General features: G+C 45.2%; 2 protein-coding genes across 4 annotated transcripts in view; one reads left to right on the top strand and one right to left on the bottom strand.

The window, feature by feature from the left end:
- CFAP99 (cilia and flagella associated protein 99) overlaps positions 1 to 8,483 on the bottom strand; it is a 123,823-nt gene extending 115,340 nt beyond the window's left edge. The window contains exon 1 of the mRNA XM_084845050.1: positions 7,808 to 8,483. The gene's annotated coding sequence lies outside the window, so the exon portion shown is untranslated. The remainder of the gene's footprint in view (positions 1 to 7,807) is intronic.
- The window catches only part of ZFYVE28 (zinc finger FYVE-type containing 28), a 169,175-nt gene continuing 162,477 nt past the window's right edge, over positions 8,312 to 15,009 (top strand). The window contains exons 1-3 of one of the 3 annotated variants that reach the window (XM_084845048.1): positions 8,312 to 8,532; positions 10,057 to 10,126; positions 11,517 to 11,681. Coding sequence is in view for 1 of the 3 variants with exons in the window: in XM_084845047.1 (XP_084701173.1) it covers positions 12,441 to 12,485 (45 nt within the window). In the remaining 2 variants the exon portion in view is untranslated. Of the gene's footprint in view, positions 8,533 to 10,056; positions 10,127 to 11,516; positions 11,682 to 12,181; positions 12,486 to 15,009 lie in introns of those variants that run through there. The other 2 variants (XM_084845047.1, XM_084845049.1) reach the window with 2 other exon arrangements.

Here is a 15,009-nt window from a genome sequence, read left to right as displayed (position 1 = left end):
CTGCTCTTCATGTATGTGTGGCATTTAATAATTATTTTTGAAAATGAAAAAGCTACAACAGATTAAAAGAAAGTGCACAATTTACGATCCAGATTAAATTAATACAGGAAGCACAGACATATTTATATATCTAGGTACGTATTTATAAAATGTATATCCTGCACCTTCAACATAAATATATGTTCCCAAGGCAGCTTACTAAATTTTATACCTATATCTCCCAATAAGACATAACAATGCAATCCTAGACGTGTCTACTTAGAAGTATTTCCCATTGTTTTCAATGGGACCTACCCCCAAGTAAATGTGGGATTGCAGCATTAAACACCAGACTCTAGTGCCTGATTATAACAGCTTGATATACTCAGTATAGAAAAAGGTAAAATTCAGGCGATGCACAATTACTTGGGAGCTGAGTTCAACTAAACTCAAGGGAAATTGCTTCTCAATAAACATGCACAGAATCGGGTTTTAAAGTCAAAGTTGAACTTAAATTTTGCCGATAATGCAATGTGCTATAATTATTGGAAGAAAGTAAAACAACAATCCAGGAAATCAAAAAGGGATCCTCATGATTTCATATGATTGCTAAAGGGAAGGCCCCCAAAACCACCATCCAATCACAGAACACATCTGTCTCCATGGTTTGAACCAGAAAAATCACAGATTCACCACTTGTATGCATAGCCATGGTACAAAAACAGGGGTCCTTGCCAGAGATCCTCTTGATTTCATATGATTTTTACAGAGCAAATCCCCCAAACCACCATCACATCACAGAGCACATCCACCTCCACTGACTGAACAAGAAAAAACAGAGATCCATCATTTGTGGGTGCAGCCACGTCACTAAAACAGGTATCTGAGGCACAGATCCTCAGGGATTCTTATGATTTTTACAAAAAACATACCCCCAAACGCCATCATATTAGAGAGCATATCTACCTCCACGGACTGAACCAGAAAGATCACAGATCCACCACTCATGGCCGCAGCAGGGTACAAAAACATGAATTGGAGGCAGAGATCCTCAGGATGTTTAGAAGAAAGATACCGCAAACACCATCATATTTGAAACTTTTGAAAAGCAAATTGCCAATGTTTCAAGGAAGCATGATGTAGTAGTAATGGAGGACTTCAATTCCCCAATATTTGTTGGGAGACAAATTCTGAAAAACATGGCCTCTCCGAGAAATTCTTGACTTATGTTGCGGATAACTTCCTCCTACAGAAAGTAGAGGAAGTAACTAGAGGATTGGCTATCCTTGACTTGATCCTAACCAACAGAGATGACTTAGTGGATAAAGTAGCAGTTACAGGAACTCGGGGGGGGGGGGGGAAGCGACCATGTTGTACTTGAATTCTTGGTTCTAAAGGAAGCAAAAGCCGAGTGTAGCCAAACACATACCCTGGATTTTAGGAAAGCCAATTTAATAAACTCAGAACAATGATAAGTAAGGTCCCATGGCAAGTGACTCTAATGAGAAAAGAAGTCCAAGATGGGTGGGAGCTTTTAAAAAAGGAAACTCTAAAAGCATAATTACAAACAATTCCAACAAGAAAAAAAGGTGGAAGACAACAGAAGAAGCCAATGTGGCTTCACAAAAAGCTTAGAGATGACCTGAAAATAAAAAAGCACACATATAGGAAGTGGAAGGAAGGCCAAGCTACAAAGGAAGAGTACAGGCAGGTAGCACAGAATTACAGGGATGGCGTCAGGAAGGCTAAAGCTGAGAACGAGCTGAGGTTAGCGAGGGATGCTAAAAGCAACAAAAAGGCTTTCTTCAGATATGTGCATAGTAAAAGACAGAGAAAAGAAATGGTGGTTCAGCTATTAAATAAGGATGGCAAAATGATAACAGATGACCAAGAAAAGGCAGAAGTGCTCAATTCCTACTTTGGCTCAGTCTTCTCCCAAAAGAGGGTCTATGACCCCCCTGGCAAAGGCGAAGTGCAGGCTGAAGGGGCAGGATTGCAGCTTGAGATTGATGGGCATATGGTCAAGGAACACCTAATTACTTTGAATGCGTTCAAATCTCCAGGGCCTGCATCCTAGAGTAATAAAGGAACTGGCAGAAAAACTCTCAGAACCGCTGTCTATTCTCTTTGAGAAATCACGGAGGATGAGTGAAGTGCCAGATGACTGGAGGAGGGCTAATGTTGATCCTATCTTTAAAAAGGGTAAAAAGGAGGAACCTGAGAACTACAGACCAGTCAGTCTGACATCAATCCCTGGGAACATTCTGGAGCAGATGATAAAGCAATCCATCTGGAAGCGCCTTGAAAACAATGCAGAGATTACTCGAAGCCAACATGGATTTGTCAAGAACAAATCCTGCCAGATGAATCTGATCTCATTTTTTAATCAGGTAACCTCCGTTGTGGACTGTGGGAATGCTGTGGACATAATGTACCTCGACTTCAGCAAAGCTTTCGACAAAGTGCGGCATGATAGCCTGGTTAGCAAACTAGCTAAAAGTGGGCTAGATGAAACAACAATCAAGTGGATCCACAGTTGGCTACAGAACGGGACTCAAAGAGTGCTTATCAATGGGATCTTCTCAAACTGGGGATTGGTAACGAACAGGGTACCGCAAGGCTCAGTCCTGAGCCCAGTGCTCTTCAACATTTGTATTAATGACTTGGAGGAGGAGCTGCAGGGAAATTTGCAGATGACACCAAATTGGGCGGGATAGATAATACTTTGGAAGACAGAAACAACATTCAAAGTGATCTGGATAGACTGGAGCGCTGGGCAGAAAACAACAGAATGACATTGAATAGGCATAAATGCCAAGTTCTGCACCTAGGAAAAAGAAACCAAGTGCACAGTTATAAGATGGGGGATACTTGGCTCAACAACACTACAAGTGAAAAGGATCTTGGAATTGTTGTCGATCACAAGCTGAATAGGAGCCAACAATGTGATGTGGCTGCAAAAATGGCAAATGCTATTTTGGGCTGCATTAATAGAAGTATAGCTTCCAAATCCCGGGAAGTACTAGTTCCCCTCTACTCAGCACTGGTTAGGCCTCATCTGGAGCACTGTGTCCAGTTCTGGGCACTACACTTTAAGAAAGATACAGACAAGTTGAAGAGGGTTCAGAGAAGGGCAACAAAGATGATCAGGGGCCTGGAAACAAAGCCCTATGAAGAGAGACTGAAAGAACTGGGCATGTTTAGCCTTGAGAAGAGAAGACTGAGGGGAGATATGATAGCACTCTTTAAGGACTTGAAAGGTTGTCACAGAGAGGAAGGCCAGCATCTCTTCTCAATCATCCCAGAATGCAGGACACGGAAGAGTACGTTACAGGAAACCAGATTCTGGCTGAACACCAGGAAAGACTTCCTGACTGTTAGAGCAATACGACAATGGAACCAGTTACCTAGGGGGGTAGTAGACTCTCCCACAGTGAAGGCATTCAAGATGAGGCTTGGACAGCCATCTGTCAGGGGTGCTCTGCCTTGGATTCCTGCACTGAGCAGGGGGGTTGGACTCCATGGTCTTATAGGCCCCTTGCAACCCTATTGTTCTATGATTCTATGATCACAGAGCACATTTGCCTCCACAGACTGAACCAGAAAAATTGCAGATCCACCCCTCATCAGCACAGGCACATCACAAAAACATGTATAGGAATTTTATATGGGATCCACATGAAACCATGGTCAAATCATAGCTCACATGGATGCCCATGTACTGAACCAAATTACTGATCCTGTACTTGACCATTCCGCTACAGTACAAAAGCATTGATTCAAGGCATGTACCCTCAGAACTGAACCTTAAAAATCCTGGGTCATGTAATCACTGTTTTTAAACCCTGGGTTTTTAGGAATGAGTGAGCATGCTAATGCACGCTACCTGAGCTCCTGCCATAGAGCAGCAAAATAATATAGGAAAGTTTCGTCCTTGGGTTGTTTGTCGTGATGTGCAAACAAGGAAGTCTGGCTTGTCTCTTCCAGAACAAGCATGAAAAATAACCCCAAACCAAACTGTGGCTTATTACTCTGGGTTGATCGTTAATAAGCAAACCAGAGTTTCTTGGTTTCATGTCACAACAAACTAACAAGGGGCCAGTACATCCCTGCATTTTTTGGGTATTCCCACTCACAGCAGAGGTAATCAGGCAGTGTTCACCAGCACGCTGCCACACTCACAACTCAGGATTGTTTTGATATCTTTACCAGGTCTCTTTTTCTAAATCCATAATCAAATCAGCTCTCCTTTTATACTCACTGGGCTCTAAAAAGCATGTATCCATTGGAACAAGGCTCCACAGGACAACAACAACAGGTATATGAGGAATGGATCCTCATAAATCATCTTAATAGTTTTTGCATGGAACACCTTAAGTCACATACACCCTTATCTATGCAGTATACCATAAAAATTGTCATGGATCCAGCATGCTGTGCCACACCATGCTGCGCAAACTTTGATCAGAAGTACGGTCCTCATAATTCTTGCACACAAGCCCCAGCATGTAATCATAATGATATAAAAACCTATCTGTGAGGCATGAGATCTAATGGAACTTTATGGTTTTTGGAGGCATGCCCACCATCTAATTACAGATCACATCCACCTGCAGGTAATCCAATACAAGTGCGGGGGGGGAGGGGTGTGTACAGATTTTGTTAGATCCTTTCTGTCTGTGTTTGTCAGGTGTCTTTAATTCCATTGGCCACTCACTGATGGAATTGTATTACTTTCTGTGAAAATTATCTTCCACTTGTGCAATGCATATTCTCACTAATGCTCATGAGCACTAATGTGCATTAACACATTACTGCAAGTACGCATTAGCGCTAATGAGCAGAAATGCAGATCTCACCCAAAAGTAAAAGAATGGTCTGGAAGTCCACAGAATCCATTCAAAAGAAGCCGGGTTGCAGCAGAATCTGTAGGTCAGATAAACAGAAATCTGAACTCATTTGAATCCATTGCAGATTTTGCCAACATCCCCAATTAAAAGTATGTTATTTTATTTCTCTGCTCTTTTCCTGCTAAGAAGTGGCAAGTCAGTTAGCAATACAACATAAATTAGCAATATAACATCTATTACAAAATAAAATAATATACAAAACAGCACCAATATATTATTGTACAACAATATACAAAACAGCACCAATGTCCATAAAGAGAGCAAATATACAGATTCAGGGGGATAAAACTGCAGTTTCAATTGTCATTAAAAGCCTGGTGAAGAAGGATGCTCTTCACCATTTCTCAGAAGGTGGAATGAGAGGAGGCCAGGCACATCTCCCACAGGAGACCATTTCAAAGCTTTGTTGCCAACACAGAAAAGTTCCGGTCCATTGTACAAATGAAACTAGCCTCAGACCATGGCAGAATGTGAAGCAAGACCATCCCTCCAGATTTTAAACAGATGGGCTTGATCACATGGAGGCACATGGTCCTTCACATAATATTTGTTGAGGGTGGTAATGCTTCAAAGATGAAGACCAGCATTTTGACTTTGGCATGGAAACATACCAGGAGCCAATGCAGCTTTAAAAATATAGGAGCCATTTGCTCCAGAAAATTGGCTGACAGTAGCCTGGGAGCTGTCCACCAATATAACTGGATGGCTACTAGTTCAACCACAATATGAGAGGAAGAAGAAAAAAATCAATTGACTGTTGGTGCGCTACATTTTCTAATTTCTACATGACCAGAGGCAGAATCCAATGCAGCTCTTGTGTGTGCAGCCAGCCCTGACAATTTTGTTCCACAAGTGGCCACTATCAGTGATTTAGTGCTTCTGGGGTCAACCCAAAATGAGTGAAAATTTCTGGAAGGGGGCAGATCAGCGGATCAGACCCAATGACCTTCTATGGTTCAGTCCCTGGACACAGACATGATATATGATTTGATGGTGATTTTGGAGACATCCTCATAAAAATCCAGGGGAATAATGAGTATCCATGCCTCAGATGCATGTTTTGTGGCATGGCAGCACCACAAATCAGTGGATCCATGATTTTCATATTGCAATCCATGGACACAGAAATGATCTGTGATTAGCTGGTTATTTTGGTGGCATCTTCTGTAAAAAAAATCCATAAGACCCATGCCCCAAATCCATGTTTTTATGCCATGGTGGTTCCATGAAGCATGCGAGTGTAATTGTTATGGATTCATGTTTTTACATTACGCTTGCTCCATGAAGTACAGGATCAATAATTTTAATACTTTGCTCTGTGGCCATGGATGTGATCTCTGATGTAGTGGCACATTTGTGGGGACACTATATTAAAATCCAGAGGACCCATAACGAACTGCATCTTGAATCCATTTTATTTCTTGCTATCCTGGATCTGAGAAATATAGGATCCATGCCACTGACATGGACTTGCTTTGTGATTCATCTATGATTTTGGATGCACTACATTTTAACCAAGATGATCCATCAGGATCCATGACTCGCATAAATGGTTCACACCATTTGAGCTGAAGCAGAAGACCTGGGATCTGCTGGGAAGCAGCAGATCTGGGATTCTGAGTGTGCATACTTGGACAAAGTTCTGTACTTTGATGGATGGGGGTTGGGGGGGGAGAGACCCAATGTAAAAAATTCAGGGGATCCATATCGAATTGTGTGTCTTATCCATGGTTTTACAACATGACGGTACTATGAAGTCCCAAATCTATGTTTTTCGTGACTCGTTCCCTGGGCATAGATGTGTTCTAAGATATGATGATGTTTTGGGGGCCTTTCCTGTAAAAATCATGAGGATCACTGCCTCAGATCCTTGTTTTTGTGCTGTGGAGGTGCCCATGAGCAGTAGATCCCTGATTTTTCTGCTTCAGTCCGTGAAGACAGATGTGCTTTCTGATTTGGTTGTGGTTTGGGGGATTTGCTCTGTAAAAATCATATGAAATCAAAAGGATCCCTGCCTCAGATCTATGTTTTTGCAACATGGCTGCAAGCATGAGTGGTGGATCTGTGCTTTTCATGGTCCAGTCTGTGGAAGCAGATGTGGTCTGTGATTAGATTGTGGTTTGGGGATTTTCCCTGTAAAAATCATGAGGATCCCTGCAGATCCCTGCCTCTAAACCACATTTTTGCACTGTGGAAGAGCCAGTGAGTGGCAGACCTGATTTTCGTGGTTTAGTTGGTGGAGGCAGATGTGATCTGTGATATGGTGTTTGCAGATATTTTTCTTGTAAAAATCATGAGGATCCCCAAGGATCCCTGCCTCAGATCCATGTTTTTGCACTGTGGCTGTGCCCACGAGTGCAGATCCATGATTTTTCTTGTTCAGTTTGTGGAGGCAGATGTGCTCTGTGATTGGATAGTGGTTTTGCAGGTTTCCCCTTTAAAAATTACATGAAATCATGAGGATCCCTTTTTGATTTCATGGATCCTCCTTTTATCCAGTCCCATGATTATCTGAACCTGCTGTACCGCCACAAGATTGTCAGTGGAGCTCACCAAGGTGTCTTTTTCCAAGTTTGTGGTTAATGTGAATTTATGGTGCTGACATATCTGGTTTTAATTCTGATACTATTGTTTTTTATAATTGTTTTAGGCTGCAATCCTATCAATACTTATTTGGGAGTAAGTCTCATTGAACGCAATAGGGCTTATTTCTGAGTAGACCTACAGAGGATTACTATGTTATTGTGTTTTGTGGCTTTCAATTTGATACACCACCTTGGGAGGCTTTTTCCTAAAGGGCGGCTTATAAATCTTTTAAATAAATAATAATTTACATCTCCACACATTTGTTTCAACACTGGCATACCTGCAAAACAGTTCCCTGGGCAGGATTCGCACCCACCCGAAGGAGGGCTTACCTTTTGCAGAAGATAAATTTTCGTCAGGTCTCCCTTGAGATCCTACTAATAACGACAAGCAACGAGCGTGTTAGCAGGGCGCCAGAAAGACCAGTTTAGGAGGCTGGCAACAGGAAAGCAAACGCCAGTAACCGAAACAAAATGGCAGTTCCTGTGGACATCCCGTTGCCTAGCAACCGCTCAAACGCCGCGGAAACGTGACTTTTAATATTTACGGCCCCCGGCCCCGCCCCCCGCTTAGACGGCGCTGAAATTCTACACGATTTTAAAGTTTCAACTTAAAGCGATATACGGTTTCCTTAGATTTACAACATCAGGAACAATCACTGATTTCCCTTCGGGAGGGCGGCTGCAGTGCTGCTAACCCTCGCCAGTCTCCGTAGCGGTAGCAGCCCCGCTGATTGGTTTAATAAGCGGGGCCTCTATAGGCAGCACCATTTTTCAACCCCCTTTTGGGTGACGGCCAACGAGGGCTTTCTGCGTGTTGCCTTGAATCTGCGCGCTTTCCCCACACAAGCCTGGATTATCGATGGCGCTGGACAAGCGACTGCTCGGGGCCACCGTAGGCTTTCCAGGCAGCCGCCCTGTCCCCATCTCAAACTGGGTGGTCCATTTGCCTTCATTCACAACCGAGCCGGATCATTGCTTCCCTTCCTCCCATTGGCTTGGAGCGGGGGAAGAAGAATGGGCTGGCGGCGAGAAGAAGGAAAATGCTAGGGAGAATGGTAGGTGGTGTTGTTTAAAAAATTCCTGGAAGGAAAATCAGGAGTGGAGTTTTGTACCAGTGGAACAGAATATGTGATCTCTAGTTGTACAGTTTATTAATAAAGATGACGGGGGCAGTGCTTAGTTTTTTAAAAAAATATATAGGTGTTGAGATTTATCACCTGTAAACCCTGCTCCTTTAAGTGTCCTCAGAAGGGACAGATGGCACTTGCACATTCACATTTCAAGGGAATGCACTCTTCATAACTTGAAATGTTGGACTCCACAGTTGAAGGGTATGAAGGCATCTTTGATGCTCCATTCCTTTCCACTCCATTATCTCTCATCCTCTCCTCTCACCATACCTGTGCTTCCATCCTTGAGGCTCTCCTAGCACTGCTCATCTAGCTCCCATCTCTGCAATCATACTTTTCCTTCCTCTAAAACTGACCAGTCTTGCCAGTCTGTATCACTGGACTTTGCACCTATAATGTCAGATCTCATATTAATTTTTAAAAATCACAAAACCTTAATTTTCAACAAAATAAGATTTCCGGTCTATGATGGCTTGCAATAAAGCCTTTAATATCTCAGGACCCACTTTCTGGAACTTCCTACCAGTATAAATTAGACAGGTACTGACCCTTCTGGATTTCCACCACCTACTGAAAACTTACATAATATCCATAAATAAATAAGGGTGCAATCCTATGCATGTTTAGACAGAAAAAAAGTCCTACAATTTCCCCCTGGCTGGCTGGAGAATGCTGGTAGGACTTTTTTCTGCCTAAACATGCATAGGATTGTGCTTTAAAGTTGTAATTGCATGTATTTGTTTAATTAATAAATTTCTTACCCACTTTTCGTTATAAATAATCCCAAAGCAGGATTCAAACAATAAAACACAGTAAAACAATATAGCATTGACAAAAAAATAATCAAACAGGAGAATAGTAACAGATAACAATTTACACAATGTGACAAAAGAAAAAAGAAAGAAAATCAGTCAAAAGCATGGGTGAACAAATAAGTCTTTAGCTGGTGCTGAAATCTTGTAAGACTGGGTGCCGCCCATGTATGAGGGAGGAGTTTCACAGTTGGGGTGCCTGTATGGAGAATGCCCTCTCTTGGGTTGCTGCATATCAAACTCCAGGCAAATGTGGCATGGTCAAGAGGGCGTTATCACTCGAACTTAATATCCAGGTGGGTGCATAAGAGAAAAGGCACTCTATCAGGTAACCAGGTATGCAGCCATGTAGGGCTTTATATGTCAGCATAGCACCTTGAACTTGGCTTGGTAGCTTATTGGCAGCCAGTGCAACTCCCTTATAACTGGTGTAATATGTTCCTGGTAGACTGTCCCACTCTGCAGCCTAGCTGTAACATTTTGCACTAGCTGTAGCCTCAGCTAACCTCACAGGCAGCCCCATGTAAAGTGCATCTCCTGACTCAGATGATAACAGAAAAGTAAATTTGGGCATCATCAGTGTACTGGTTATACTTTACTCCATGTCCTTATTATCACCCCCATTTGCTTCATGTAGATGTTGAATGGCATCAGGGGACAGAATGAAACCCTGAGGGACCCCACAACTGAACTGCCATGGGCCTGAGGTATGGTCACCCAATACTATCCTCTGGACACAGCCCTGCAGATAGGAGTAGAACCACTGTAACACCACGCCCCCAACTCCTAACTTACACAGCCAGTCCAGAAAAATACTGTGGTGAACAGTATCAAAAGCTGCTTGAGAGATCAAGAAGAATCAACAGGGTTGCACTCCCTGTCTTTCTCTCAATAAAGGGAGAGGTGGTGGCCAAGGCTCATTCAGTCCCCAAACTAGGCTTGAATCCAGACTGGAAAGGGTCTAGATAATCTGTTTCTCTCAAGAACATCTGAAGCGGTACAGCCACCACCCTTTTGAGCACGTTCTCTAGGAAAGGGATATTAGTGACTGGGAAGGAGTTATTAAGAACCATTGAATCCAGTGTGGATTTCTTGAGAAGCAGGTACACCAGCACTACCTTTCAAGGCATCAAGTGCCCGTCCCTCCTGCAGTGATGCATTAACCACACACTGGACCCACCCAGTCAGTCCCCCTCCAGCTAGTTTGAATTAACCATGACAGACATGGGGCAAGAATATAAGTAGTCGCATGCACAGCTTCAAGTGTCTTGTCCACATCTTGGGCCTCAAAAGCTGAAATCGATCCCACAGAACTGGACCAAGTGGAGCACTGGACATCTCATGCAGTTACTTGAGTAACTGAGTAAAAATGCATGAGATTAAGCTGTTATGCTGCAATCCTATATACAGTTACCGGGGAGTAAATCCCACTGAACTCGGTAGGATTTACTTCAGAGTACACATGCATATGATTTTAGTTAGTCTCAATGAAGTGGCAGGACTGAAAATGTGCTCACATTCACTCCTATGCACAATTACTTGCCTGAGTAACTCGTAACTCAGATGGGCCCTATTGTTAGAACTGCTCCAGGGCCCCTAGTGATCTTAATCCAGCCTTGTTCTCATACTCTATCTCCATCGCTCTCCCAACCAGAGTCCCAACTGTGACAGGTGATTTGGGTCTGTCCTGCTCCAGACCACCAGCTGGTCCCTGATTTCCCACTTCAGGTAGACTGTGAAAAGTGTCCTTTAGTGGTGAGCTACTGGAAGGAATGGAGTTGGAGAGAGGCAAAACAGGAATGGGGGGTGGGGGTGGGATTAAACAGGTTGTTGCCTTCTGGCTGCTGGAAAAGAAAGCGAGGAAGGGGCAGTGCTGACCATCTCAAAAGAGAGCCAGAGGCCTGTGCATGGGAGCCATGCCACCTCCCCCCCCCCATATTTGAGAAGTTCAACCTAAAGAGACAAGGGAAGGCCCATTGGGCTTAGTGGGTGTATTTACCATAAAGCATGCTTAGGGTGAAACTGTGTGTGTGTAGGTATGGCTTTTTTCTTAGGCACTTCTGTACTACATTACACTATATTCGTTTTTTGTTATAGTGTCTGAAAGACTGATACTACAATCCTATTCTCAGAAGTAAGAATACTCAGACATAAGTCTCATGGAGTTTAATGGGACTTACTCCCAGTTAAGTGTACAATTGCTTCATGAGCTGTGAATTCGAAAGCTCCTGGGCTATCCATGAACTCATTAGCTGGCCTCAGGTAAGCCACTTCCTCTCAGACTGCACCCAAGATGATGTAGGTAAGATGTGTAAGATTGGCTGACAGTGTGATAGAAATGTTAAATAGTGTAGAATTAAGAGTGGGGAGTGGAACGAAATACGGGCTTAAAGTGGGGTGGGAGTGGGGGAAAGGAAATGTATGGAAAATATCACGCTTGCTCACTTCTCAAAACAGAAGTACTGGCCTCAAAAAGAGGTGGGGGCTGGGGCCCAACAGTACGCCTAACTGCACTGATCATTAATTGGGATCGATCTGGAAAATATGGCCTGCCATATACGGCCGAACTCTAAACGCCTGCGCTTTACGAGCAATGTATCGTGGGATTTGTAGGTACCAGTGGCTATATGTTTATTTAGTTCACGTTTATAGGGAAAGCTTAAGCGGACACCGTGACACCTACGAACCCTTCGCTCAGGAGCCGGGGTCGTTCCTTTGTATTTCAATTGGCGCAGGGCGAGCGGAAGGCGGAGCGATGGAGCGGGGGTGAAAAGTGCTTGTGGGCGTGCGTGGTTGGTTGCTGGCTGAGCTGCCGGTGTCTTGAAGCCAGCGGGTGAGAGAAATCAGTGAGGGGGGCGCCGTGAGGGGGAAAGAACGGCGTGGTCGAGGCTGCCTAGGGCTCAGGCGGCTTGCAGCGAGGAAGAGCGCCTTTCCCCCCGGCGACCTGGACTGGCAACCGCCCACCGCAGGTGCTTGATTGGTCTGAGGCGACTGAAGAAGGACGACGCGGCGGCGGCAGAGATGATGATGATGAGCAGATTCAGAAGGTGGCTGTATAAGCCGAAGGTAGGTCGGCTGGGGAGTCGAGCCCAGTACACAGGGCACTCCTGCGCCGCCTGCCTCGTCTTCGGAGTTCCCTCCGTCCGAATGCTTCGCGGGCGTCCCGGAGCTGCCCAGCTGGCTGCTGTGCGGACGGCGCGCCTGTTCGGTCGCCTCGGCTGGGGGCGGAGGGGGGCCTGGTGGGCACGCGCGAGCGAGAGACGGGCGGCCGCCCGCTCTGTGCGAGTGTGGGAGGCGGAAGGGGATCCCTTGTTTTCCAGAGAGCGGAGGGGAGTCTTCGTTAGACGGCTGTAGCTAAAACAACCGACCGCCTTGTGGCCCCTTCCAAGACTGGCTTATTGCAGCGTGGGCTGTGGTGGGCGCCCCGCATCTGACGAAGTGGGCCCTAGCCGGCGAAAGCTGCCGCCGCAATGAAACGTTAGTCTTCGAGGGGCCGTAAGACGGTCGGTTCTTTGTTTCCTAGGAGTCCTTGGATAGCGGAGTCGAGTTCAGCGGCAAGAGCGGGAAGGGGGGCATGGAGGGGCCGGGGGCGTTATTCCGGGCTACTTATTTCCCTGCTGCCGAAGGCGGCGGGAGCCTCGGCGCATCCTTCGGGTCGCCGTGAGTACTTCAGAAATGTGTGCGGCGAGGTACTTTGCCAGCCTCCATTATATGGCAATCGGAGGGAGCGTCATTCGTGGCGCGGTGCTGCGTTTGACGGTTGGTGCTGCAAGGGCTGGACTTCTCCGCGGAGGCTGAGTCACTGAAATTATTAGACAGTTTCCCAACATGATTATTGATTTCCAGAGGAGAAAACTATCTAAACCGAAGGATGAGGCTGTCCACTGGAAACAATGGCAGCTATCCGGAGGTCCAAAGGAAAGGAGGATGTTTTATTGATACGACTGGCCTCCGCTGAAATCATTGCAAGCTCTCCCCCCCCCCCGCCCCCCAAACAGGAATGGGCCCTGAAAGGAGCCACGGGAATAGTATTGAAAGGAGATGCACTTTCATATTATTACTTTAAATTTTAATTTTGATGTTTGCTCTAACATGATTTTCAGATATTCTGGCCACAGGGATAGAAATGGTCTGCCTTGTTTTTTGTTTTTTGTTTTATTTTTATTTCATTTCTATACCACTCAATAGCCGAAGCTCTCTGGGCGGTTCACAGAAATTAAAACCAAATGGCACACAATAAAGCAATATAAAATATATAGAACATTAAAACCACAATATAACAATACAAGCACAATAAAACCTAGCAGCAGTGCAGAAATTTAAAATACAGAGTTAAAACAGCAAAGCTAAAAGTCTAGGAAGCTAAAATGCTAAAATGCCTGAGAAAATAAAAAGGTCTTCACCTGGCACCAAAAGGAATGTGATATAGACGCCGGGCAAACCTCACTAGGGAGCTAATAACACAGCCGGGTTGCCACAGCAGAAAAAGCCCTCCGTAACCACACACCTCACTTCCTTTGGCAAGGGCACATGGAGAAGGGCCGCTGATGATGATCTTAAGCTCCAGGCAGGCACATATGGGAGGAGGCGCTCCTTCAGATAACTTGGCCCCAGGCCGTTAAGGGCTTTGAATGTTAACACCAGCACTTTGAATCAGGCCTGGAAATGGACTGGCAGCCAGTGCAGCTGAAAAAGTACTGGTGTAATATAAGCTCGCTGGCCAGTCCCTGTTAACAATCTTGCTGCCCTATTTTGGACCAGCTGAAGTTTCCGGACCGTTTTCGAAGGCAGCCCCACATATAACGCATTGCAGTAATCCAGACAAGAAGTTATCAGAGCATGGATACCTGTAGCTAGGCTATCTCTGTCCAGATAAGGGCGTAGTTGGTATACCAGCCTAAGCTGATAAAAAGTGCTCCATGCCACTGAGTTCACCTGTGCCTCAAGTGACAGTTCTGGATCCAAGAGCACCCCCAAACTATGAATGTGATCCTTTAGGGGGAGTCCAACCCCCTCCAGAACAGGTTGAATATCTCCTAGCCGAGCAGATGAACCACCCACTAACAGTACCTCCATCTTGTCTGGATTGAGTTTCAGTTTATTGGCCCTCATCCAGTCCATTACCATGCCCAGGCCCTGATTCAGAACAGTCACTGCCTCACCTGGGTTTGATGAGAAAGAGAGGTAGAGCTGGGTGTCATCCGCATATTGATGGCACGTCAGGCCACACCTCTGGACAACCTCCCCCAGTGGTTTCATGTAGATGTTAAACTGCATGGGGGATAAAATAGAGCCTTGTGGAACCCCATGGCACAATTGCCATGGCACAGAGCAATAATCCCCCAGCACCACCTTCTGGAATCGGCCATCCAAGTAGGAGCAGAACCACTGCAGTGCAGTGTCTCCAACTCCCAACCCAGACAACCTATCCAGAAGGATACCGTGGTTGATGGTATCGAAAGCCGCTGAGAGGTCCAGGAGAATCACAGGGTCGCACTCCCCCTGTCCCTCTCCTGGCAGAGGTCATCCCACAGGGCGACCAAGGCAGTTTATGTTCCAAAACCGGGCCTGAAGCCCGACTGAAATGGAT

This window comes from Heloderma suspectum, chromosome 3, assembly GCF_057233095.1.
Source record: "Heloderma suspectum isolate Gila_16-S chromosome 3, 16-S_ref, whole genome shotgun sequence".
Classification (NCBI taxonomy): domain Eukaryota; kingdom Metazoa; phylum Chordata; class Lepidosauria; order Squamata; family Helodermatidae; genus Heloderma; species Heloderma suspectum.
Note: the sequence above shows the minus strand (reverse complement) of the source record. Positions and strands in the feature narration are given on the sequence as shown.